Source organism: Acanthamoeba castellanii (genome assembly GCF_000313135.1).
Source record: "Acanthamoeba castellanii str. Neff unplaced genomic scaffold scf7180000084756, whole genome shotgun sequence".
Taxonomy (NCBI): domain Eukaryota; phylum Discosea; order Longamoebia; family Acanthamoebidae; genus Acanthamoeba; species Acanthamoeba castellanii.
In genome coordinates, this window is record NW_004457498.1 from 183,978 (window position 1) to 207,239 (window position 23,262).

The 23,262-nt window shown below is 60.0% G+C and overlaps 9 protein-coding genes across 9 annotated transcripts; 4 read left to right on the top strand and 5 right to left on the bottom strand.

The window, feature by feature from the left end:
* Window positions 1-74: 74 nt before the first annotated feature.
* Window positions 75-2,676, top strand: ACA1_395470 (AT hook motif domain containing protein; the record flags this gene model as incomplete). The annotated part of the gene is made up of 5 exons (XM_004340711.1): window positions 75-223; window positions 348-1,454; window positions 1,542-1,653; window positions 1,801-1,995; window positions 2,083-2,676. 5 exons carry the CDS (start codon window positions 75-77, stop codon window positions 2,674-2,676), a joined length of 2,157 nt encoding a protein of 718 aa, XP_004340759.1.
* Window positions 2,677-2,816: 140 nt separating this feature from the next.
* Window positions 2,817-7,715, bottom strand: ACA1_395480 (copine subfamily protein; the record flags this gene model as incomplete). Its single annotated transcript, XM_004340712.1, is given in 25 exon segments — window positions 2,817-2,915; window positions 2,999-3,291; window positions 3,306-3,648; window positions 3,730-3,789; window positions 3,873-4,034; window positions 4,136-4,264; window positions 4,356-4,393; window positions 4,470-4,537; window positions 4,646-4,731; window positions 4,808-4,897; window positions 5,002-5,088; window positions 5,263-5,343; window positions 5,429-5,493; window positions 5,586-5,638; window positions 5,750-5,831; window positions 5,903-6,024; window positions 6,116-6,262; window positions 6,290-6,413; window positions 6,520-6,622; window positions 6,711-6,798; window positions 6,893-6,951; window positions 7,021-7,158; window positions 7,255-7,325; window positions 7,405-7,439; window positions 7,552-7,715. The coding sequence occupies 25 exon segments, from the start codon at window positions 7,713-7,715 to the stop codon at window positions 2,817-2,819; spliced, it is 2,787 nt and encodes a 928-aa protein (XP_004340760.1).
* Window positions 7,716-8,895: 1,180 nt separating this feature from the next.
* Window positions 8,896-9,831, top strand: ACA1_395490 (Ankyrin repeatcontaining protein; the record flags this gene model as incomplete). The annotated part of the gene is made up of 3 exons (XM_004340713.1): window positions 8,896-9,175; window positions 9,304-9,411; window positions 9,503-9,831. The coding sequence occupies 3 exons, from the start codon at window positions 8,896-8,898 to the stop codon at window positions 9,829-9,831; spliced, it is 717 nt and encodes a 238-aa protein (XP_004340761.1).
* A 559-nt stretch (window positions 9,832-10,390) lies between these two features.
* ACA1_395500 (RhoGAP domain containing protein) lies at window positions 10,391-11,883 on the bottom strand (the record flags this gene model as incomplete). Its single annotated transcript, XM_004340714.1, has 8 exons — window positions 10,391-10,726; window positions 10,800-10,918; window positions 11,018-11,087; window positions 11,201-11,256; window positions 11,345-11,422; window positions 11,522-11,618; window positions 11,704-11,771; window positions 11,868-11,883. The coding sequence occupies 8 exons, from the start codon at window positions 11,881-11,883 to the stop codon at window positions 10,391-10,393; spliced, it is 840 nt and encodes a 279-aa protein (XP_004340762.1).
* A 192-nt stretch (window positions 11,884-12,075) lies between these two features.
* ACA1_395510 (Tim10/DDP family zinc finger superfamily protein) lies at window positions 12,076-12,695 on the top strand (the record flags this gene model as incomplete). Its single annotated transcript, XM_004340715.1, has 3 exons — window positions 12,076-12,285; window positions 12,371-12,430; window positions 12,582-12,695. The coding sequence occupies 3 exons, from the start codon at window positions 12,076-12,078 to the stop codon at window positions 12,693-12,695; spliced, it is 384 nt and encodes a 127-aa protein (XP_004340763.1).
* Window positions 12,696-13,060: 365 nt separating this feature from the next.
* ACA1_395520 (uncharacterized protein) lies at window positions 13,061-14,886 on the top strand (the record flags this gene model as incomplete). The annotated part of the gene is made up of 7 exons (XM_004340716.1): window positions 13,061-13,143; window positions 13,402-13,475; window positions 13,603-13,645; window positions 13,871-14,057; window positions 14,283-14,370; window positions 14,495-14,746; window positions 14,807-14,886. The coding sequence occupies 7 exons, from the start codon at window positions 13,061-13,063 to the stop codon at window positions 14,884-14,886; spliced, it is 807 nt and encodes a 268-aa protein (XP_004340764.1).
* Window positions 14,887-16,050: 1,164 nt separating this feature from the next.
* On the bottom strand, window positions 16,051-18,241 carry ACA1_395530 (fungal Zn(2)-Cys(6) binuclear cluster domain containing protein; the record flags this gene model as incomplete). Its single annotated transcript, XM_004340717.1, is given in 9 exon segments — window positions 16,051-16,104; window positions 16,134-16,508; window positions 16,606-16,806; window positions 16,889-17,000; window positions 17,096-17,210; window positions 17,259-17,514; window positions 17,527-17,853; window positions 17,929-18,067; window positions 18,156-18,241. 9 exon segments carry the CDS (start codon window positions 18,239-18,241, stop codon window positions 16,051-16,053), a joined length of 1,665 nt encoding a protein of 554 aa, XP_004340765.1.
* A 299-nt stretch (window positions 18,242-18,540) lies between these two features.
* ACA1_395540 (uncharacterized protein) lies at window positions 18,541-20,412 on the bottom strand (the record flags this gene model as incomplete). Its single annotated transcript, XM_004340718.1, is given in 6 exon segments — window positions 18,541-19,020; window positions 19,110-19,310; window positions 19,418-19,526; window positions 19,637-19,776; window positions 19,792-20,079; window positions 20,092-20,412. The coding sequence occupies 6 exon segments, from the start codon at window positions 20,410-20,412 to the stop codon at window positions 18,541-18,543; spliced, it is 1,539 nt and encodes a 512-aa protein (XP_004340766.1).
* Window positions 20,413-20,971: 559 nt separating this feature from the next.
* On the bottom strand, window positions 20,972-23,238 carry ACA1_395550 (uncharacterized protein; the record flags this gene model as incomplete). Its single annotated transcript, XM_004340719.1, is given in 5 exon segments — window positions 20,972-21,526; window positions 21,613-21,816; window positions 21,897-22,008; window positions 22,142-22,608; window positions 22,621-23,238. 5 exon segments carry the CDS (start codon window positions 23,236-23,238, stop codon window positions 20,972-20,974), a joined length of 1,956 nt encoding a protein of 651 aa, XP_004340767.1.
* Between the last annotated feature and the right edge of the window lie 24 nt (window positions 23,239-23,262).

Sequence of the window (23,262 nt, forward strand, 5' to 3'; positions counted from 1 at the left end):
AAGAGAAATCACGCGGCTCACGTGGGGTTGGCGGTGGCCCTTGCTAGCGCCGGTGCAGGTTTGTGTGAGTGAAGATGGAGAGAGGGCCACCGACTACGTTTATGCGAAATGATCATTTCCGCGGGTACCCGGTTCAAATCAGCTCGCCCAACTTTCCGCTGAATGCACTGCTGCGCCCCAAGGCGTGCCTGGCCTGCCGCCTCGCCCATGCCTCCTGCGACAGGTACCCTTTTCAGTCACATTATTTATTTTATTTATATTCGCTGCCTTCATTGTTTATGTCGAATATAAAATAATAAATCAATTCATAATTAATTAAGGGCGCAGCCGTGCGGGCGCTGCGTGAGGACGGGCCGGGCGGACACCTGCCAGCCGCCACCGCAGCGCAAGCGGGGCCGACCACGCAAGGACCCATCAGCCGAGGCCGCCACCACCGCCACTGACAACGCCAACGTCGTCAATGGCAGCGGCAGCGGCATCGGCAGCATCAACGTCAGCCCGCCTGCCTTCGGGTCGCCCCAGTTCGGCGGGTCTCGCCCTGTGTCGCACCACACCAACCCGGCGCAGCCACCGCGACCATTCCAGGCCGAGCAGGGCGCAGGGTGGGCCGACGCGGGCGGCACTTTGGCCCACGCTCCGGCCAAGCGGCGCAGGGTCGAGCTCGAGCGGGACCTGCGCGACGGCGTCGAGCGCCACCACCACCACCACCCCGACCACCACCACCACGACCACCACCAGGTGGACTCCAACGCCGACGTCGACGAGGCGGCGGCGGAGGCCGACTTCAACTCTGACGAGGCCGACTCGGACGACTACGACCAGGTCTACTTCGAGTCCGTCAACGCCCACCTCCACCCGCCGCCCACGACCACCTCGCATTCCTCGCATTCCTCGTCGACAACGTCTACGGCGCAGCCGCGACGCGGCCGAGGGACCAGCGAGGAGCAGGCCTCGGGCGCGGGCGAGGCGCAAGGCGGGCTGAGCATGGTCAAGTCGCTGCTGTTGCTGCTGGTCGACGAGGTGCGGGAGATGAAGCGCGAGTTCGGGCAGGTGCGGGGCGAGGTGGCGGCCCTTCGCGCGTGGCAGGGCGGGGTCGACGACCGCCTCAACGCGCTGGCCGCCGTCAACGAGGCCACCCGCGCCAAGATGGAGGACGAGCGGGCCAAGGGCCGACACATGCATCACGTACTCAAGCGACTCCTCGACACCTCGACGACCACGTCGTCGTCATCACTGCCGTCGACATTGTCGCCGGTGTCGTCTATGTCGATGTTGACAGTGTTGGGCGACCAGCAGTCGGCGGCGGCGGCGGCGGCGGGGGTGCGGTCGCCGCCGTTCATGTACTCGAGCCCGGAGGCGCCGTCGGCCTATCTTGCGCAGCGGATCACGCCCATGCTGCCCTTCCTCAAGGACTACGACTTTGGCACCGTACCCTTCGTACTCGACGACATCAGGTCTGTTCCTCTCTGTGTCGCGTGTGTCGCGTGTGTCGTGTGTGTCGTGCGCTAATCAAGTGGTGATGGGTGGTGGGTGGTGAGCAGTAAGCCGTTCTTTGCGGCGCGGATGAAGGAGATGCAGACGTTCGAGGAGCTGGAGTCCCCGGTGATCCTCTTCTCCTCGCCCTCCATGTGCGCGCTCCTCAACTACCGCGTGGTACCACCACTCCCCACCTCCCTTGTCTTTTCGTGCACTGCACAGACTCATTTATCATGCGCGTGTGCGGTGGTGCGTGTGCGTGTGCGATGGTGTGTGTGCGTGTGCGTGCGTGTGCGTGTGCGATGGTGCGTGTGCGTATCTAAGGATGAATTGCAAGGCCAGACGCTCAGGATGATCGCGCGGCCGGCCATCGCTTGCTACGCGGCGTTCACCATTCGGATGTTGGCGCGGAGCGAGCCCGTGGGCGAGGTGTTCACCCTCAACGCCGTCTGGGCGGCCAAGAACCGCAGCCTCCGCCTCCTCACCCGACACCAGTTCCTCTACGGACCTCGTCGCATGGTTCGACCGCACAACACACACACACGCACGACACACACTCGCACACGCACACGCACACGATGAACTTACGGAAGGTTGATGGTGCAGACGAACTGGCTCTTCGTGGTGGTGGACGCGGTGCTGGAGGAGAATGTGCCGGTGCCGCCGTCGCCCAGGGGGATGATCCTGCAGAATGTGCAGGTGCGGATCGAGGCCTGGCGCAAGGCCGTCGAGACGGCCCACCCGCGCGAGAAGGCGGCCCTGCTCGCCGTGCTCGAGGCCGTCGACGTCTCCGCGCCGCCCTCCCGGAAGATGCTCACCTACTTCGCCAACTATGCACCACCCCCGCCTGGCCACACCTCGCCGCCATCGTCATCGTCGTCGTCTTCATCATCATCATCAGCGTCATCATTGTCGTCGTCCCCAGTCGACGGCCACTCGCCGGCGGCGCCGGTCGATGACCGCCACGGCCACGGCCACGGCCAGCACCAGGCCACTGCCGCCGGGCCGACAGCGTCGGAGCAACGGCGGGAGGCGGAGCTGGCCGAGATGGTCCACGCCCTCTACGACGACCAGCAACAGTCACAGCCATCGCAGCCACACCCGCACGAGAACGGACAGCAGCAGCAGCCCGACATGCCCGCAACCCCGGGCGATCCCTGGCTCGAGTTCCGAGGCCTCGCGTCGCCCACCTGGCTCTAGCCCTTGCCCGACAACAGGGCTCCACGTTCTCCAGTTCGCGCCTCTGTACATAGCAAAGAAAGCGATCGTCTTCTTCGTTTATCTTCGCTCTCTTTCCTTCTTTCGTTCAATGGGAAAACGTGTGTGGTGTGTTTTTTCGTTCAGGCGTCGGTCTTGTGCATGGCGTTGTAGATGGCGATGCGCGGACCCGCGGGCAGGCCCAGCTCCTTGAGGTCGTCCTTCTCGAACTCCTTCAGCGCCTGCACAGACACAAAACCAACGAAGATGACGATGATGATGAGAAGAAGAAGAACGAAAACGAGGTGATGGTGAAAAAGGGGACCTCGTAGGTGAGCTTCTCCTTGAGGAATGTCTCGCGGAAGTTGAGGTAGCCCAGCCGCGTCAGCAGTTCCTCGAGCTGGTCGTCCAGTCGCGCCTCTCCAACGCCGCCGCCAGAGTTCAATCCATCCGCAGGCGGTGCCGACGCCGACGTCAGCGGCTGCTGCTGCTGGGGCTGGGCTGCGTCGATTGGAAGTGGTCGGGGTAGGCCGGCCCTCCCATCGGCGGCTGCTGCTGCTGCTGGCCCATGGGCTGGTAGTACTGCTGCTGCTGCTGCGGCATGGGCGGCTGCGGCTGCTGCGCGTACTGACCTTGCGACGACGGCAGGCGTGCTCGAGTCGCGGGCCACGAGTGGCTGCTGCTGCTGGGGCGGGTACTGCTGCTGCTGGGCGGATATTGCTGGGACTGGGGCGGGTACTGCTGCTGCTGCTGCTGCTGCTGCTGCTGCTGCTGCTGCTGCGGGTAGTAGGGTTGCTGCTGTCCGCCCATCTGCCACTGCTGCGGGTACTGCTGGCCCTGTGACGGTGGGTACTGTTGCTGCTGTTGCTGCTGCTGTGGCATGGGCGGGCCGCCCCACGACTGCTGGTGCGGCGGCGGGTACTGCCCGCTCATCGGCATCTGGCCGCCGCCGCCACCACCCCACTGCTGCTGCTGCTGCGGTGGAGGCTAACCAGGTCGGTCTTCGGTCAGCCAACTACTCCACCACGCAGAGGCGATGATACGCGGGAAACGTACCATCGCGTTGTAGCCGGCGTAGCCAGAGTCCATCGCGGGCTGACCGAATCCAGGATAGCCCTACGCGCGTGCGTCGTGCGTGTCGAGCGTGAGTTGTGTGTGTGTGTGTGTGTGTGTGTGCCATCGACGGCGGAGGTGCGTACCTGGCTCTGTGGCGGGCCGCCGGTGGGGAACTGCACGCCGGCACTGGGCGGCGGCTGAAGGCCCATCACCGAGCCCCTGGACGACGGGTACTGGAAGGCCGACCGCGGGTTGGGGCTGATGCCGTTGATGGCCATGAACGACGTCAGCTGCCACGGGATCTCCTGTAACGGCCGCAACACGCAGCGGTCAGTGGAGTGCGTCGTGCCGTGCGTGTCGTGCTGCGTGTCGTGCGTGTCGTGTCGCGGTGCGTGTCGTGTCCAACCTTTAGTGTTTCCTCGGCGAGCTGGTGGGGGTTGTTCCGGAACTCGCGGAAGGGGACGAACTGGACGATGTCGCGCTCCATCTCCTGGCCGTTGTAGACCAGCGGATTGTCGTCGGCATCGAGCACGTCCTAAAAGAAAAGAAAAAGAAAAGAGCAAAGAGAAAAGAGCCATCAGTGGTGGGTGAGCGCGAAGCGAGCTGCTGGGGCCGATGGAGTGTACCATGTCCTTGAAATCGGCATCGCCCACACCCACGATCACTGCACCGTCATCGGGAGACACGTCAGACCAGGGCGACACACACGACACACACGACACAGTACACGACACACGTACCAATTGAGAGCGGCAACGTTGAGGCTCGGACGATCTCGCGCGTGGTCTCCCGCATGTCCGAGATGATACTGCGCGGTGTGGACACACACACGCACCACCGGTCAGGTGATGGAGCGGCAAAGAGAGGCCCTCGTAGAGGTTGTTGGTGGTCGTCGTGGTGGTTGAGTGAAGGGTACCCATCGGTCAAAATGAGCAGGATGAAGTGGTTCTGGCGCTGTTGGGCCACGGCCTCCTTCGCCATGTCCGCCGCCCCGGAGATGATCTGGCCAGTACACGATAAGCACCGCACATGTGCGGTGGCCACACGACACACGACACGACACACTGAATGCGTGTACCTCAGCAAAATTGGTAGGACCGGACAGAATCCAGTGCTCGAACGCCTTTTCGTAGGCCTGGAGCACGCCGTCGATGCCCTGCACCTCGGGCTGGCCAAAATGGTAATAACAATAAAAATGTGAGGAGGGGTTGAGGTAAGTAACGAGGCCACATTCCTGCCCTTAGCGGAATGTAAAGTTGTTCTGCGACGTACGTCGCTTTCGTTGCCGTTGAGCGCGAAGCAGTGGTGGGCCGTTCCCGCCTTGCCCTCGGCCTTCTTCTTCCCTCCGAATCCGTAGACCTGTTATCCCAACCAACCAACCAACCAACCAACCAACCAACCAACCAACCAACCAACCAACCAACCAACCAACAGCAGCAGTGAGACCAACACACGGATGTTTGCCATTTTGGTTTAACGGTAAACCAAAAACAACAGTGCTGCGTTGGTGTGTGGGTGCTGCGCGTGCTGTACCGGGTATCGCTTGTCGCTGTCGTAGTCGGATAGGATCTGTCCCACCGATGTGATGGCCGCCACGTACTCGTTTTGCTTCCTCTGTGGGTGGTGATAATGGACGAACGAACGAATGAATGGTTGGTTGGGGTTGGTTGGTTGGCAAAGTGGGAGAAGGCCGACGTACGCCACTGGGGTCGAGATAGTGGAGCGACGCGGGATCCTTTGGACTGCCATTCGACGCCGTGAAATCTGGGATCGAGCGAGGCGCGTGAGAAGAGAGGAGAGAGTTGGCGAAGTAGTGCAACGTTTTCTCGTGGCGCGATGTGTGGATGGCGCCTTACCGATTGCGATGATGAGACTGATCTGGCAGCCACCAGCGATGTATTCGAGGAATCTGAACACACACATGACACACGACACGACACGACACGACACGACACACGGTCGATCGGTCGGTCGGCGAATGCAATAAGTACGAATGAAGGAGGGAGGTGCGGAGGGGTACGTGTGGGTGTTGTAGCCGTAGTAGGGGTTGGCGATCCTCTGCTCGCGCTGGTCCTTCTGGCGGGTCTCCACCCTCAGCAGACCTGTGGAGGCCCAGAGAGACGACGTAAGTTATAAAAGCACAGCAGACGTCGCGAGAAGGGGGGAGGGGCACCTGAGTCCCTGTACTTCTTCTTTTTGGCCTTCTTCTTGTTGTTGATGATGGGGAAGTCGCCCTTGTTGGAGTAGAGCTCTTCGGTGTCGGTTTCGACCTGCCCGATGAACGAATGCGCTCCACTGTGTACCACGCATACCACACGCTTGGTCAGATCAAATCGATGGAGCGCGCACAGGCACGGGGGAAGAGGAAGAAGTAGAGGAAGCGCACTTTCGGTTCCAGTCCCAGATCTGAATGAGGAGAGGCCGCTTGGGGTCTCCGTTGTTGAGGTCCTCGCCAGAGATCTCGAACGGCGTCCAGTTCGGGTTGAGCGTGAGTTTGATTGTCTGATTGGCGCCGGCGGCTACTATTAGTCGCCTGACACGCGCCAGCGCACACGCGCACGAAACGTGCACAAAGAGCGAGAGCAGCAGGGTGAGAAGCACCTCTGATTTGTAGACGGGCACCCAGTTGTCCGCCTCACCGGACCTCCCAGACTCGCGCGATCGTAGAATCACAAAGAAAGGATCTGCACTCACGAGCGACCATGTCAGTCGTGAGCTAAAGGCGATCCGCTTTACAGCCCCAGCGAGCCATTGGTTGTGTGTGCGCGTGCGCGTGTGGTGTGTGCGTACCAGACTTGCCGAAGAGATCCTTCCTGTCAAGATTGTGCGCAGAGAACTTGAACCGGTGAAACTCCTTTCTCGTCTTGACGTATTTGTCCCTGACGTTCAGCGTCTGCGTGCCGCGTCGAACATGTCAGCTTCAGAAGTGAAATAATTGTGCGACACCCAACGTCTGATCTTTGTGGTGTGGGGCGTAGTACCGCGATCTGGTCCTGTGGGATGGTGTCGTTGATCTCTTCGCCCATGACCAAGATCTTTCCGTTCCTTCGGTTCGGCTTTTGCTCGTTCCTGAAAGAGGAGGGGAAAGACGAGCCAGACGTGAGCAGAGGCTCGTGGGTGGGTGGTACGATTGGCAATGATGATCGGAAGCGTAGCCCCGTACACAAGGGTCAACACGAGCGTCTGGCCGCTCGACGTCATCAGTTCGCTGAGCCGGCACTCCTGTGATTGCAGAGACCAAGGATGAGCAATGGTGCGTGCGCGTGCGCGAGCGCGTGTGGAGAGCTGTACCGCGTGGCCGATAAAGTCCTGCTTGTCGAGGCCGGCATTCTTGTCGTCGATGTCGTAGACTTTGAACATCAGTGGCTGCACCTTCTCGAATTGGTACGGGAGCTTGAAAGAGGTGACCCACTTGGGGTTCAAGTTGTCCTACGCGTCCGTGTGATTAGAAGAAGAAGAAAAAGCACACCGCATGCAACACACGCACACGCACACACGCACACGCAACACAGCACTTGGGCTTACCCAGATGATCTCGGTCCTGCCTACTTCCTTCCATTTGTCGTTCTCCTTGGCGTAGACGGCGCACAGCGGATCTGACCGCGCACAGATGGAGTCAACCAAGCGCTCGCGCTGATGTGCGCGCATAACGTGGTGAAGGAGGGAACAACATACCCGACTTGGAGAAGGTGTCCAAGTTCACCAGGTCTCTGTACACCCGACAGCGGGGCGAAGGTGGAAGAGATGAGCCTCCGCCAGAGACAAAGAAGAAAGGAAAGAAGGAAAGAAGAAGCTGTGGGTGAGTGGGGGAAGAGAGCGTACTTGCAGGCAACGTGTATCTCCACCTTGGTGGCGCTCTTCTGGAGCGCGTGCGCTTGCGTCATGTCGGCCGTCACTACCCCGGTGGCCGGCTGCGAGGGCGCGTACATGCCGGCCTCGAGTCCTCCCCACTGCGCCTGCCACTGAGGCTGCCACGTAACGTCCATGCCTGCCCCACACGCCTCCTCCGGTCAGCCGCGAGTGCATGAATGCAAAGGCCACCGAGCTGCAGTGCCGCAGAAGATAATAATGAAATAATCAAAATAATTGATAAATATAAAATCTACACAGAATCAAAGATTGATTCAGAGCAGCACCCTACCTTGTCTGGTGGTGAGTGTTTTGCGTTGTAGAACCGTTGGACTCAGAGTGCTTTTTCTCTGCTGGGCGTGCCACAAGCGCCAGCCGCACGAGATTTGCGTAAACGGCAGCACAGCCGAAAACTATGACCTGGCCCCCAAAACCGGAACTCCCCGTCCGAACATGCCAAGACCATGGCCCACCCGCTCCGTGAAGAGATGCCCAACAACTGAGAAATTTCCGAACACACTTCCTGGCACTCGACTACATTTTTCCACCTCCTAAATTTCTCGGTACTGCCACCCTTGTTCCCCTCCGTTTTCGTGCTCTCCTCGATTACCAGATTTTTACCAGTTCGAAAGCTGGTAATTTCTGGGATCGATGGGCCGAAAGCGGGATAAAGGGCGGTATTTTATTAGTCATTTTCTGAACCGGAAAAAAGGGGACAAGTCTGGCGCGAAAATGATGCCACGTCAGAGAAAAATAATTTCTGCGGACATTTCCACGATCTGTGGTGGGCTCTGGTTGGCTTGATGGGGCCGACGAAGAAAAGGAGCAGAATGGAGGGAAAGTGGGGTATGGGAAGGCAGCAGAAGTCAGCCAATCAAAGACACAAAACAACCGACGACCACCAAGACCACCTCTCCCCAGAGGCCAACAACCACCGCAGCGAACTCGACGAACAGCCACTTTCGATCGACTTCGCGAATCCATCCCCAACCACAGACTACTCACCGAGATCGAAAATTCCAATCACCACACACCAAGCCGAGCTTCTGCAACGATCCTTCGCGGCCACCATCTTCGTCTGCTAGGGATTCTCTGCCTCTGCAACTTCCTCTTCTCATAACCTCACCTCTCGCAATTTTGGGTTCGCACCACCAACACCTCGTCCTCTACACTTAGTCGAAAACGGACGCCTAAATCGAAAACACATCATCAAGTATGAACCGCGTCGCCATCCAAAAAAATGCCGTTCCCGATTTTGGACTGCAGCAATGCGCGGATCAAGTACTGAAAAGAGATAACGAGGGGAACACCGAGCTGATGTGGATGACCGGCAACGCACCCGTCGGCTGGATGGCGCAGTACGTCCAGCTCAAGGGCAACGAGTCGGGCATCAACGCGCAGAACTGGAAGGGCCATACTGCGCTGTACATCGCCACGTCGCTCGGGGCCAAGGACAAGGTCGAGTTCCTCCTCCGTTCGGGTGCCGCCGACTATCCCACGGTCGAAGGCGTTACGGCTCTTCACGTCGCCGCCGCGATGAACCACGAAGAGATCGCCAAGCTGCTCGTGCAGCACGGCTCGTTCATCAACGCGCAAGGTACCACCCGCCCGCTCACCCATCTACTCGCTCACCCCCATCAACAACCGTTGTTCAAAAGCAACAAAAATTGCACAAACCGGTGAACGTTCGGTGACTCACCCCGTCTTTTATTTTTCTTGCTGCAGACGATGAAGACGACACTCCCCTGCACTGGGCGGTCAGGGAAGGTAAGGTCGACATGGTCAGGCTCCTGGTCAAGCTGGGTGCCGACTACAACTGTCCCAACGCCGATGGTACCGTCCGCTCCCGCTTTCTCCGCGTGGTGACACGCCTTTGACACTAGTAACGCTAACGCCAAGCTCTCTTTTTTGTCTCTTTGCGCAGGCGAGAATCCTCTTCAGCTGGCAGCATGCATAGACGATGAAGAGCTCAACGATGTGCTAGCTGAAGCTGTCGAGGAAGCCGAAGAGGAGAGAGACGCCATGTTTGAGGACGCCCCCGCCCCCGTGCCCGAGCTGCTCGCCGCCGGCAGCCCCATGCAACTAGACGGCCAGGACCTCCTGGGCGCCCAGTTCGCGAAGCTGTTGAGGGACAACAACGGCCTCAACACCACCAGCCACGGCAAGGCGAGAGAGTGCGACGCAGAGATTCCGCGCTCCTTCACCACGCCCGTCGCGCCCCTGCGCTTCGCCTTTGGCTCGGGCGTCTGCTGAGCACCAGCGGCCACCGCACCGACACCGAACGGTACCGAAGCCTTCGGGTGGTGACATCCGACGACGTCGGCCATTGGCTACTTATTTAATTTCACGGCCCGACACTCCCTCCTCTTCTCTCGAGCAGCACTCCTTCTCTCCTCTGCACACCACAACCGCACGACACACACACACACATTTCGTTGTGAAGAGGTGAAAGCCTTCATACCAACACACATCAAGTATCATATTCCATTACACCACTGCAGCGACCTCCTCTGTTGTTAGATTTGTACAAAGAACAACAACTACTATTTCCCAACCACAACGTGGCACCCTCCTTGCCCCTTGCTTCTTCATTCTCATCTTCTTCTCGTGTTCTCTTTTGTGAACCATTTTATTCGTTTTTCATTTTCTGATCTACCAACGCGTTCGAGGTGACGTAATGAAGAGTTTATGTACAGCCATGTGCTTGTTGGTGTGGTGCCCAACCAAAAGAAAGAAGAGAGTAGGGTAAACGTATAAACACACTAAAAGGCGACCGACGAGGGAAGCGATCTCCTCACGTACGTGATGATGATCACCTCTCGGCGCCATCTCCTTCGCCGGTCGCCGCTTGGCCTTCTTCTTCACCAACAAGGAGGTACTCCTTGATGTCTTCCTCCGCCGCACTCGTGTACTCCTCGCTCGCAGCTTCTCCTGCAGGTGCTGCTGCTGCGGTGGCCACCACCGGCTGGGGCTCCTCGAACAGCTGCTCGCGGTTCTCGATGCACTTGAGTATGAAGCGGGTGACGAGCGGCGTGAGATCGAGCAGCTCTTGCAGCGTGGCGCTGTCCTTGGTGGTCAGCATGTTGGGTCCAAAGCAGGTCGCCAGGTTCGTCACGCCCATGGCGTTGACCTCGGCGTGCTGGGCCACCTATGCGTGCGTGCGTGCGTGCGCGTGTCAACCAATCGAACTATCATTCCGACTACCACCAGCAGCGGCTCACCTCGTTGAGGAAATAACACAGCTCACGAAGCAGGGTCTTGTGTGAAGGCGGCAGATCGGCTATGATGCACTTGGTGGACGCGATCCAGCGCTGCATGTCTTGGTCGGTCCTAAATCGCTCTGAGATACACAGTGACATCATGCGGACGGTGACAGCGCAGCGTAAGCGCCACGAAGACGTGTGGTAAGAGAAGACTCGATGGGGGGGGGAGTGGTTACTTTCAACGTCCATGCACAAGTTGAACACCTTGTAGGGGAAGACCGGGTCTGGCAGCTCTCTCAAGAAGTACTGTCGACAGGCAACACACAGGGGGAAGCGTCAGATCAGCGCGGGCGCAATGGAAAGAGGCGGACCAGACAAGGCTAGAATAGCGCTTCAAGTGGTCGCGTGTGTCTATATACCTTCAGAAGATCGCCGCGCGAGTGCGCGTCCACATTGTCCAATGACACGGCACCGCCTGCATCGACACGATGGACCGATCCAGCGCGTGACGCGGGTTAGTGAGTGGAGAGACCGCGAGTGGCAAAGACGGTATTGCCAGGTACCGAGATCGAACTGCTCCTTGAGCTCCCGCACCACCTTTCGGCTGCCCGACTGCCGAAAGATGCCCAACTCGCGTATACCTGCAAGGCACGCACCATAGTTATGAGAAGCGTCAACACCGGTCAGAGCTTTCTGTCATTTCGTGTAGGTCGTGTGGTGTGGCGTGCGCAGTACGGTACCGTCTTCTCGAAGCGATCGCAGGACCTGGTCCACGGCTTTGGGCAGGCCCGAGTCAGCCTTCTCCACGGTCTCCAGTGGTACACCAAACTGGGGCGGCTGCGTGTGTGTGGGTGACATGAGATTGTGGGGGTGAGATAGGGGGAACTGGCCGGTCAGAGGTCAGAGAAAGGAGGAGGCGTACAGAAGAGGTGCGACCCCATATGTAGTAGTAGAGGGAAGCCGCCAGGGCACCTCCTCCCGCGACAACAGCTGTAGAAATAGAGGAACGAAGAATTGGAAAGATGGAAAGAGGAGATGCAAAAGACATGAATGGAAGAAAACTATGGAAATGGTGAAGAGATGTACCCGCTGCTTCGATCATCTTATCGATAGTACTATGGTATATTGAAGGCCTGCCTTAGCTCTGACCTGAATCTGCAGCGTACCAATCTGTGCTTGGAACTTGCTGGTGCTTGCTCTTGTGTCTTGTTTCCTTTTGGAGAGGAAAAAGAAAATAGCGAATTAATCCATCAGTTTTAAATCGTTAATCTATCCATCCATCAAAGAAGTGAGCATGGGAAACAGACAGTTCGGGATGGGCTACGGAATGGGTGCCGGCCAGTCCCGAGCGGGATCGGCATCGGATGAGGAGCGGATGATGCAGGTCATGATGGCCTCCATGCAGATGCAGGACTATCTCACAATGTACAACTCTACCACGGAGAAGTGCTTCAAGAAGTGCGTCTTCAACCTCCGCACCCCACAGCTCGTTGAGAAGGAAGAGGTGCGCACCCAATTCCTCGAAAATCGCTTCGATTTGCAAGCGATTAACGGCAATGCGTGACTCAATTTTGCTCCCACCCCCTCAGGTCTGCCTCAATCGATGCATCGAAAAGATGTCCCACTACAACCTGCGATTTCAACAGAAGGTGCCTCCCTTCCTCTTATGTGCACTCCTCTCACGCGCACACGCACTGCGTCATCTGCATGTTCGCCGTGTGCTGTTGCGTGCAACAGCACACGATGTGCCAGGCCTATCATTAACGTGGTGTGTGCGGTCGCGTGTCATGTGTCTGCTAGGTGGGCGCGGAGAGCGCGGCGTTGCGCGAGCAGCAGCAGAAGGAAGCCGAGCAGAAGCAGCAGCCACCAACCGAAGCCGCCCAGGCCGACAAAGAAGCCCCATCAAGCAAGTAACGGACTCAATACAAACTCACTTCACACCACACACCACGTGTGTTGTTGTTTTTTTTTGTTTGAGAGCGCACCGCACACTGCCCAACACGACACGACACGCACGCTTTTCTCTTCCCTTTTCCTTTGCTGCATTCCATTTTGACTCCGAGGGAACAGATGACAAGGACGGCCACGCGGGGGTGAGACACGAACCGGAAGACAGCAACACAGCACAGCACACCTCGGGAGATGCATCTCCCAAAGAGCCTTCGATTCTCCTCCTCTTCATCTTCTCTCTCGCTCATTTTGATCTCCATCGTTTTCATCTTCGTCTTCGATCTTTGCTTTGCCGCGGCACCCAACCAACGAAGATCGGCCGCGACATCATGGATGGCACGGGGGCCACTCGCGACGTGCGGCCCAGCGGCCAAGGGCTCCTGCTGCTTCCAAAATCTTCAGGGCTGCCCTGGTACCCATATTTATTCTTATTTTCATTTATCTATTTTGTTATTACTAATTGTTACTGATTTATTTTGTATTTTACAGGGTGCACTAACTCCACCGTGGAGGCCTGCGTGTGCAAAGAGGACAGTCGCTGCTGCTCAGACACATGGGACAGGTTCGTGCTACTCTGTCTGCAACCTCCTCTCGCACGACACGACACGGCCGGCGGCGCGCGGCACTCACACATCGTTCGTTGGTGGGAGATCAGTCTGTGCGTGTTCAGGGCCACCAAGGCGTGCCAGGCCAACTGCGCGCCGCAGTGCACCAACCCCTGCAATCAGGTCTCCACCTGCCCAGGTGCGCCCACCACCCCCCGCGTCTCTCACCACCACTACTGCGGTGGGCCAGCTGTGTCGTGGCTGTGGCTGACGCCCCGGCCCATTGGGCCCCAATGGTCCACACAGGCTGCAGCGACCAGACGCAGCGGGAATGCGTGTGCGGGAAGCTCCGCGAATGCTGCTCGATGGGTACGCATCGCTGCGTGTGGCGCCAACGGTGCTTGACGGTTTTTTGCTGCGCGCTGCTGACCTTGGGACTGTGTGTGTGTGTGTCAGCCTGGAGCGACCGTTGCGTGGCGATGCTGATCAGCTCTTGCGGCGGCGTCGGTAAATTACTCTGTCCCCTCACACGCACACGCACACACACACAGCGCACGCACTCACACGCTCTCGCATTGCGCATCGCACTCACAGCGTCGCCATCCGCTTCTCACGTGCCGCCTTCCTCCACGCCATCTGTTTCCGTTTCTCCGTCCTTCGTGCCGCCGTCGGCCACGCCGTCCGTGACCCCGACCACCTCTGTGACCCCGTCGCCTTCGCCGTCGTTCATCGCGCCCTCGCTCTCTTCGACGCCGCACGCGGGCAACGCGACAAGTCCAGGGTACTGCGCCTCCGCCCGATCAACGAAAATTGCGATCGAGCGCTTATTGTACTCACACCAACTGTTTGTTCATCATTAGAGCTCCGACATCGATGGCATGGGGCGTGGCCATATTCCTTCTGGTACGCACACAGCACGGCACGCACGGCACACGACACATGACACGACACACATGACACACACGGCACGCACAGAAAAATCAACGTTTCCCGTGGTGGTGTGCAGGTTGTGGGCTGCCTTTCGGTCTCGACCTGCGGAGCCGTGGCCCTGTACTACTACCGTAAGAAGCAGCGAGTCGAGGAACTCGGCATGCGTACGCTCGATCAATCCACTCTCTGTGTTGAATGCGTGTCGTGCGTGTGTCGTGTGTCGTGTGCAATGTGTCATGTGTGTCGTGTCATGTGTCGTGTGCAATTGACTCACCCGCCGCTGTGAAGCCACCTCTGCGGACAACCGGGCCTACGCCCATCTGGAGACCGAGGACGAAGAGGGCCTGTTCGACGGGGCCGAGGACGACGAAGAGGACCTGCCGGACCCGTTCGCCGAGGAGTTCGTCGCCCGCGAGATGGAGATGCGCCAGCTCTCGACATCGCCACCATCGCCGCGGACGCCATCGTCGGCCCTGCCGCCACCATCATCATCGTCACAGACCGCCCCGAATGGCAACGGCAACCACTTCGCGATTGGTGGTACGGACGACGACGACGATGAAGAAGAAGAAGACCACCACCACCATCACCACCGCACAGACGAGAACGAGCTGGTGGTGCGCGACGATCCCGTGGATGAAGTGGAAGAGGGCGTCGATATGTTCGCTGAGAGGGACTAGTGCGGTTATGTATAATCGAGAAGAATTCGATGGAGGTGTCAGTGCATCCACCTCTCGGCGAGACTGGCGACTGACGCTGACCGAGCAACGGCGAGCCACCCCTATGGAGTGGCAAGCCAAGCGCACGCACGAGCTCCTCCAGCTCGTCGTCGTTGTCGTAGTCGTTACCTTCTGCCCGTAGTTCGTGTGGCGTCACGTCTAGGCCCGACGGCGGTAGTCGCTGCTGCGGTACCGCTGTGGTGGTTGCCGAAGCTGTGGTGTGGGTGCGGTTTGGGGGCGGTGGTCAACTCGCCACGTCGCCCGAAGAGCAGCGAATGCGGCAGCCGCGCGAGCAGGTACGTGGAGACTGGCTCGTGCGCTCATCGATGCGGCAGACACCCTTCCTCGGATCGATTGTCGTTTCCGCCGCTGTGGGCCGGCTTGATGAGCGGTGCCAACCAGAGCCTGGTGGAAAGAAGAATTTTCCATAGGTCAAGAAAATACTCTGACAGTCTGGCATTGGTTTTTATTTTGTGAGCGGTCTTAGGCAATTGGAAGATGAGTAGCCAGACACATGCAAAGTATACCCCCACTATTGTCTTTCCAGACTAGCAATATGGATGCATGATGTACACAACTGGAGTGAAGGGATATTGTGCATCTGGGTGCAGCTGATGTTATGGGCATGTCCAGGTCATAGAGCAACCTGGCCTCTTCTATTCACAGCACCAGGAATTACCACCCTCCACAATGACACCCAATCCACTTCCACTGCCAGTGTTGACAACAATGATCTATGCTGTGATGAAGACAACAAAGATGATGGTGAAGAGGATGTGGGCCTGGGTGCAGGCTGTTGTGCCCACATGGCCAAGGAGGGCCAACACCAGGTGGTGGTGGTAGGTGGACAAGGGGCAGGCTGGTCACTGTGCAAGCTGGTGTTGTGTGTTTCCTCTTGCTCTTGACATCATTCTTGCTGGTCATGAACCATGTGGCTGCTTTTTGCAGCTGTTGGCTGAATTGAGGTGTGTGAGATGGGCTGGGAAGGCCCCTCCTGGGTGCAAGGCGAAGAAGGGACCATGGGAATTATTATCCACAGCTCCTCCACCTCCATCTTCAGTGCACCAAACAAATGAAATATTCAAGTGCGCAGAACGCTAGATTGGTGTCAGTGCAGGCGGGGCGTCAGCGAAGTTCATCCACTGACCGAACAGTGGTGAGCGCGCGCCGCTTCCACCCCTATGGAGTGGCAAGCCAAGCGCACGCACGAGCTCCTCCAGCTCGTCGTCGTTGTTGTAGTTGTTACCTTCTGCCCGTAGTTCGTGCGTCGTCACGTCTAGGCCCGACGGTGTTGGTGGTCGCTGCTGCTCTGCGGTACCGCTGCGGTGGTGGTGGTGGTTGCCGAAGCTGTAGTGCGGGTGCGGTTGGGGGGCGGTGGTGGTCAACTCGCCGCGTCGCCCGAAGAGCAGCGAATGCGGCAGCCGAGCGAGCAGGTACGCGCGGATGCTAGGCTCGTGCACGATGCTGCAGACACGCTTCCTCGGATCGTCGTGTCCGACGCTGTAGGTCGGCTTGATGAGCGGCACCACCAACCCCAGGTCCGTCGCAAGAACCCTTTCCACCTGCATGATGTGCCAGTCCACCTATGCGCGTATCGTTTGAGTGCACCACGTGTGTCGTGTGGCATGTGTGTTGTGTGTTGTGTGTCGTGTGAGCGAGTACAAGAGAAAAAGACGGTACCAGTCGCCGTTGGCTGCAGAGGAGTTGATGTTCGGAGAGGGCTAGCACTCCGCGCCCCTCTTTCGTTATGAAGGTGCAGGACACAAAGAACGGCTCCCCGACGGGCGTGGGCGACCGCATCAGCCTCGTCCGTACGTAGGTCTGAATACTCTCAGGGTCCGCCACGCCGAACGAAGATATGGGGAAGCCGTACATCTCGCGCTGTTGTTAGTGACCAACGTCAGCCGTCCAGTCCGTCGGTGTGTGTCGCGCGTCGTGTCGTGCCGGGTCGTGCGGCGCGTACCGTGTCGTAGCCGAGGAGATTGCACATGGAGGGCGACGCGTACGCGATAATGGGCGTGTCCATGTCGTCCAGCGTCTCGGCCTCTTCCATTCGCATGACCAAGAACGGCCGCCTGATGACCCCAATGCCGTACCAATGTATGTCAGTCCCGACCACCCTATTTGCTTAACCTTAGCCCGGTGGCGGATTGGAAGTGGTGAGCGGTACCGCAAGTCACGGATGATGAGCGACGACCAATCGAACGCCCGCAGGAACGGAAGCGTCTGCGCGATGAACCGCTCCACGTCGGCTCCCGGCATCGTGGGCTCCGCCACCGCTGCCTCTGCAAGCAGCCCAGCGCACACGCCCGGTTGTGCCGTGGACTGTGAACGAGAGTCGGATCGCGGTGGTGGGCATGGGTGGGCCGCCATGACGTGATCGTCGATCTTTTTGTTGAGCTCCATGCGCAGTTGGTGGAGCTCCACGCGCGTCTGCTCGAGCTCGATGTGGGTCTGCTTGAGCTGGCGGCTCTTGATCTCGTTGTCCTGCTCCATGCGCGCCAGCCTGCGCTCGGTCTTCTTCTGCGTGGCGCGCAGCTGGGCGATGGTGTCGTGGAGGTGCTCGTTCTCGCACCGCATCTCGCGCACCTGGTCAACCACCAGCATCAGCAGCGACCGCAGCCCCTGCCAGTCCTGCTCCTGCTTGCCCTGGCCCGCCGCCGGCGCCGGTAGAGCACGCGGCGCGAATCCCGCGGGCTGCGAAGGCGATGATGATGAGGGATACGACCACGACGACGCCCAACCCTCCTCCGCCGCCGGTGGTGACAACGATGAAGACGAAGACGATGATAATGACGGCGAAGAGGAGCAGTGTGGGCCTGCAGCAGGCGCAGGTGCGGCGTGTGGTGGCTGGCCGTCGCCGGGCAGATCGACCACAGGGTCGGTCGTCTTGGGCCGCACGCAAAGGCGCTTGCTCGCTGCTGTTGCCTGGGCTTGTGTGGTGGCGATGGTGGGTTGGGGTGGGGGTGGTTGCGGCTGGTGTTGGTGGTGGTGCGATGGCACAGCCGAGTTCCCCGGGTCTTGTTGTAGTTCTTGGTTGTCGGGTGCGGGGGTCTTGCGTGGGCGGCCGCGCTTGCGCGTGGGCGACGGCTGGCAGCTCTCGGCCTTGCCCACCCTCACGCACCGTGCGCACGGCTGCTCCCTGCGGGTTAAAAGAGCTTCAAAAAAACAATGATAAAAAGAGAACAGGCAAGGGGGGGAATTGGGGGGGAGAGAGAGTGGCAACGGACCGGTCGCAAGAAACGTGGGCAAGACGGCACGTCGCGCATGCCTTTGGCCCCGCGGCGGCGCTGTGGCGCAGCGGCTCCGTGTCCATCTTCTTCAGGCTTTGGCTTTTGCTTAGCTGGGTGGCGACCAGAGCGGCCCCGAAGCAGCGGGTAAACAAGGTCTTCGACTTTTGCCTTTTGCTTGGGCGACCGAGAACATGGTGGGAACAGGGCCACGCCCAATCACCACCACGGCCAGTCTCCACTGAGCCCGGGAAAGGAAGAAGACCAAGCAGCACCTCTTCCGCGAAGAAGCGAGGTGATGGGGAAATAAGGGGTGAAGGTTCCAGTCACGTTTGTCGGGGACCTGGGAATCTCTCTTTTTTCAGGTTTGCCGGTTGCGCTCGGCTCAGCGCATCCATCGCTCGGCGAGACTGGAGGGCGTGGGTGGCGGGCGCGAGGTGAAGCCCACCATCTGCGGCGAACGCACGCCGCCGCTGCTCTGGCTCGGCGACTCGAAGACCCGGATGAGCTCCTCCAGTTCGGCGTCTGCCCGTAGTTCAGGCTGCACCGCCCCTACCTCGTCTTGTTGGCCCGTAAGCGCGGCCGTCAGAGCTTCCTCCTTCTGCGTAGTGCGCTCTCCGACCACGCCGACCGGCTCGACGAACGCCTGGCGATGGAGGCACTGGTGCGAATCTCGGTGGTGGTGTGCGGCATCGGGCAGCCCGGTTGTCAACTCGCGGCCGAGGCCGCGGCCGCGGCGCCCAAAGAGCAGCGAATTCGGCAGCTGCGCGAGCAGGTACGCTCGGGCAATTGCTCGGGCAGTGGGGTCGTTTATGTCGCGTAGGCGCAGCGTCGTGAGCGGTGTCGGCTCTAGAACGCTGTCCACCTGCATGATGAGCCATTGCGCCTGTGTGTGTCGTGTTGAGTGTTGTATGTGTTAAAAATCAGAATGGGCTCGTGACTGGAGCGCAGTACCATCCGTCGTTGGCTGTAGAGGAATTGCTGCGTGGTGTACACCCGCATGCCGCGCCCGCCTTTCGTCTCTAAGACGCCGGGCACCCAGAGTGGCTGGCCGACGGGCGTGGGCGACGGCATCAACGCCATCTCCACGAATATTGGCAAAAAGTTCTGGTCCGCCAAGCCGAAGGAAGACATCGAAGAGCCGTGCAGCTCGAACTGTTGGTTGGCCCACCCGAAACCGATGTTACAGTCAGCCTTCACTTCCTCGGTGGTGTGCGTCATGTGCGTGGTGTGTGTGTGGGGTGGGCCATGCGGCGGCGTACGGTGCTGTAGCCGAGGAGCTTGCACAGGGGCGGTGACGCGTAGACGATGATGGGTGCCAGGTCGTCCAGCGTCTCGGCCTGCTTCATATGCATGACGGCGAAAGGACGTCTGTCCAAGATCACGCCACGCCCCACGCCACGCCATGGGAGGTGAGTACACAGAAGATTGCAGCGGGTACAACCAGCAGATTGGAATTCGTGGAAGGTGGGCGGGCGTACTGCAAGTCGCGGAGGATGAGGGAAGTCTGATCGAACGCCCGCAGAAATGGAAGCGTTTGCGCGATGAACCGCTCCACTTCGGCTCGCGAAGTCGTGGGCGCCGCGGCCGCGACGTGCGGCATGCCAACGCACCACGACGACTGTGCCGGAGGTACTGGCTGGGAGTCCAATTGCGGTGGGATTGCTGGTCGCGCAGCCGCCGCCAGCGAAGACGAAAGCGACGGCGGGCACGCAGGGCTTGTGTGGGTGTGGACGTGGTCAAGTCGGTGGGTTATGGCGTGGTAATCGCTCTTTTGGTTGAGCTCCATGCGTGTCTGCGTGAGCTTGATGGTTTGGTAATCCTCCTCCACGCGCGCCAGCCTGCGCTCGGTCTTCTTCTGTGTGGCGCACAGCTGGGCGATGGTGTCGTGCAGTCGCTCGTTCTCGCGTCGCATCTCGCGCACCTGGTCCGCCACCAGCATGAGCAGCGACCGCAGCCCCTGCGAGTCCTGCTCCTGCTCCTGGCCCGCCGCCGGCGCGAATCGCTGGTGGCTGTGAGACCTCGCGGGCTGTGAAAGCGATGAAGGAGACAACCACGACGACGCGCAGCCCTCGTCTGCTGGAGATGACGATGACCGCGACGGCGACGACGAAGACGGCGAAGTGGAGCTGGCGGCGGTGGTGGTGGATGGCGATGCTGAGTTGGCGGTCGTTGTAGCGCGGAGCTGCGGTTGTGATGGAAGAGTGGTGCCAGATTCGTGTGATGGCTGTTGGCAGGTGGTGGTGTCGTCAGACATATGGACAGCGTTGGTCGTCGTGGGCCGAACGCAGGCGCGCTTGCGCAGCTTTGGTTGTTGGTGGGCAGAGGGTTTCTCCGCGTGCCGTGCTGGCTGTTGTGGTGGTTGTTGTTGTTGTTCGTCGGGTGTGGGGGCCTTGCGTGGTGGGCGGCCGCGCTTGCGCGTGGGCGACGGCTGGCAGCTCTCGGCCTTGCCCACTCTCACGCACCGCCCGCACGGCTGCTCCCTATTTATAAATTAATGCCAAAGAATAAAAATAAAAGCGCTTTGGGGGGGGGGCAACACGGACCGGTCGCAAGAAACGTGGGCAAGCCGGCACGTTGAGCACGCCATTGGCCCTGCTGTGTCGGCGGCAGGCTGCTGCGAGGAAAAGTTGAAGGAGCTGTGGCAGTCCGCCTCCATCTTCTGCCGTGCTGCCTTTCTTCTCTCATGTGGCCTAGTCCCTCCTGCCGGCCGTAGCTGACAAACCCGTCATTTGGCAACCTCCAAACATCATCGATGGGTGGCGGGTTTCTTCTCTTTCCGCCAGGACAAATAATGCCACGAACTCGCAACAAGCTCAGTGCAGCCACCGTTCGGCGAGGCTGGTGGGCGCGGGCGGCGGGCGCGAGTTGAAGCCACCGCCGCCGCTGCTGGTCTGGTGCGGCGAGCCGAGTACCCGTATGAGCTCCTCCAGCTCGTCGTTGTTGGCGTTGTGGGGGGTGTTGGCGTCTTCTGCCCGCAGTTGTTCGTGCGCCGTCGCGTCTCGGCCTGGCGGCGGCTGCGGCTGTGGTGGTGATTGCTGCCCGGCGAGCGCGGCCGTAAGCGCTGCCTCCTCCTGCGCTGTGATCACGGCGTGCTCGACAAGCGATGCCTCTAAGTTCGTCTCGGGCTGCTGGTGGTTGTGGCCGCGCTGCTGGTGCTGATCTCGGTGGTGGTGGTGGTGTGTCGACGAGGCGGGCGGTCCGGTGGCCAACCTGCTGCGGCCCCCGAAGAGCAGTGAGTGCGGCAGATGGGTGAGCAGGTGCGCTCGGGCGATCGGATCGTGCACGATGCTACGAAGCGACCTCATGGGCACCGCCGTCTCCACGTCCATTTCGTGAATGCAGTACACTTGCATGATGTCCCATCTTGCCTGTGTGCGCGTGCCGTGCGTGGGTCGTGCGTTAATCATGAAATAAGTACACTCATGAGTGTAGCGGCAGTCACGAGACACAGTACCCTTCGTTGTCGGTCGTAGAGGAATTGGTGCCGGTTGGTTGTTCGCACGCCGCGTCCCTGTTTCGTGACAAAGACGCTTGCCGTCACAAAGAATGGGTGTGCGACGGGCGTGGGCGATCGCATCAGCATCAGCCGCACGAACGTCGTCAGAGTCTCAGGCGCCGGCGGACCCACAACAGACACGAGAAGGCCGTCCAACTCATACTGTCGCCCCAAGTCGACGGTGAGTCAGTCCGTCGTAGGGGGGGATATGCAGCAGGTGGGCAAGGCAGGCAGCGGCGTACCATGTCGTAGCCGAGGAGTTGGCAAAAGGAGGGTGACGCGTACACGATGACGGGCGTGTCCAGGTCGTCCATCGTCTCGGCCTCGAGTATTTCCATGATCAGGAAGGGCAGGCTGAGCAGCCATCGATCGGCGCCATACATCGTCATTGTCACGACACACACGACAAGCACGGGTGGTGAGTCCAATGTACACCACTACAGCTGTAGTGCGAGCAAGTTGAGGTGGGGCGGTGGTGGGTGGGTACCGCAAGTCGCGGATGATGAGCGACGAGGCATCATACTCCTGCAGAAACGGAATGCAGTGCGCGATATAGCGCTCAAGTTCGACTCGCGACGTGGCCTCCTCGGGGGCAACGAGCGGCCGGCCCACGCCCGCACGCAGGTGTGCCTGTGGTGGCAAATGATAGGCGTCCCATCGCTGCGGCGCTGGTGGTGCTGGTGCTGGCGCTGGTGCCACCTGCATGGACTGGAATGACGGGAATGACTGGAACGCATTCGGGCTCGCGTGTGCGTTGGCAGAGACCTGATCGAGTCGGTGGGTCATGGCCTCGATCTTCTGGTTGAGCTCGATGCGTGTCTGCTCGAGCTGGCGGCTCTTGGTCTGGTCGTCCGCCTCCACGCGCGCCAGCCTGCGCTCGGTCGCCTCCTGCGTGGCGCACAGCTGGGCGATGATGTCGTGCAGACGCTCATTCTCGCGCCGCATCTCGCGCACCTGGTCCGCCACCAGCATCAGCAGCGACCGCAGCCCCGCGTCCTGTCCCAGCTCCTGCTCCTGGCCTGCCGCCGGCGCCGTCTGAGCCTGCAGCGGCGCGGATCGCTGGTGGCCGGGCGCAGTGGGCTGTGAAGGCGACGACGACGCGCCGTCCTCTTCCTTCGGTGATGACCACGACGACGATGACGGCGAAGAGAAGCTGGTGGCGGCGGCGCAGGGCGCTAGTGGGTTGGCGGTGGCAGCAGCGGCAGCGGTGGCGGCGGCTGTGGCGTAGAGCAGTTGCGGGGGAAGAGGGGCTACAGGTGGGTACTGCCAGCATGCGGCAGGCGGCGCAGCTGGGTGTACACCCAGTGGCGGTAGTGTTGGTGGCTGGTTGATGGTGTCGCCGGGCCGGATGCAGAGGCGCTTTGCTGCCTGAGCCTGTGTGGTGGTGATGTTGGTGGTGATGGCGGGGAGCAGTGGTGGCGGCTGGCGTTGGTGGTGGTGCGGCGGTTGTTGTTGTTCGTCGGGTGCGGGGGTCTTGCGTGGTGGGCGGCCGCGCTTGCGTATGGGCGGCAGCTGGCAGCTCTCGGCCTTGCCCACCCTCACGCATCGTCCGCACGGCTGCTCCCTGCTCACACATGCGCCCATATATATAAAATCAGAATTATTTTA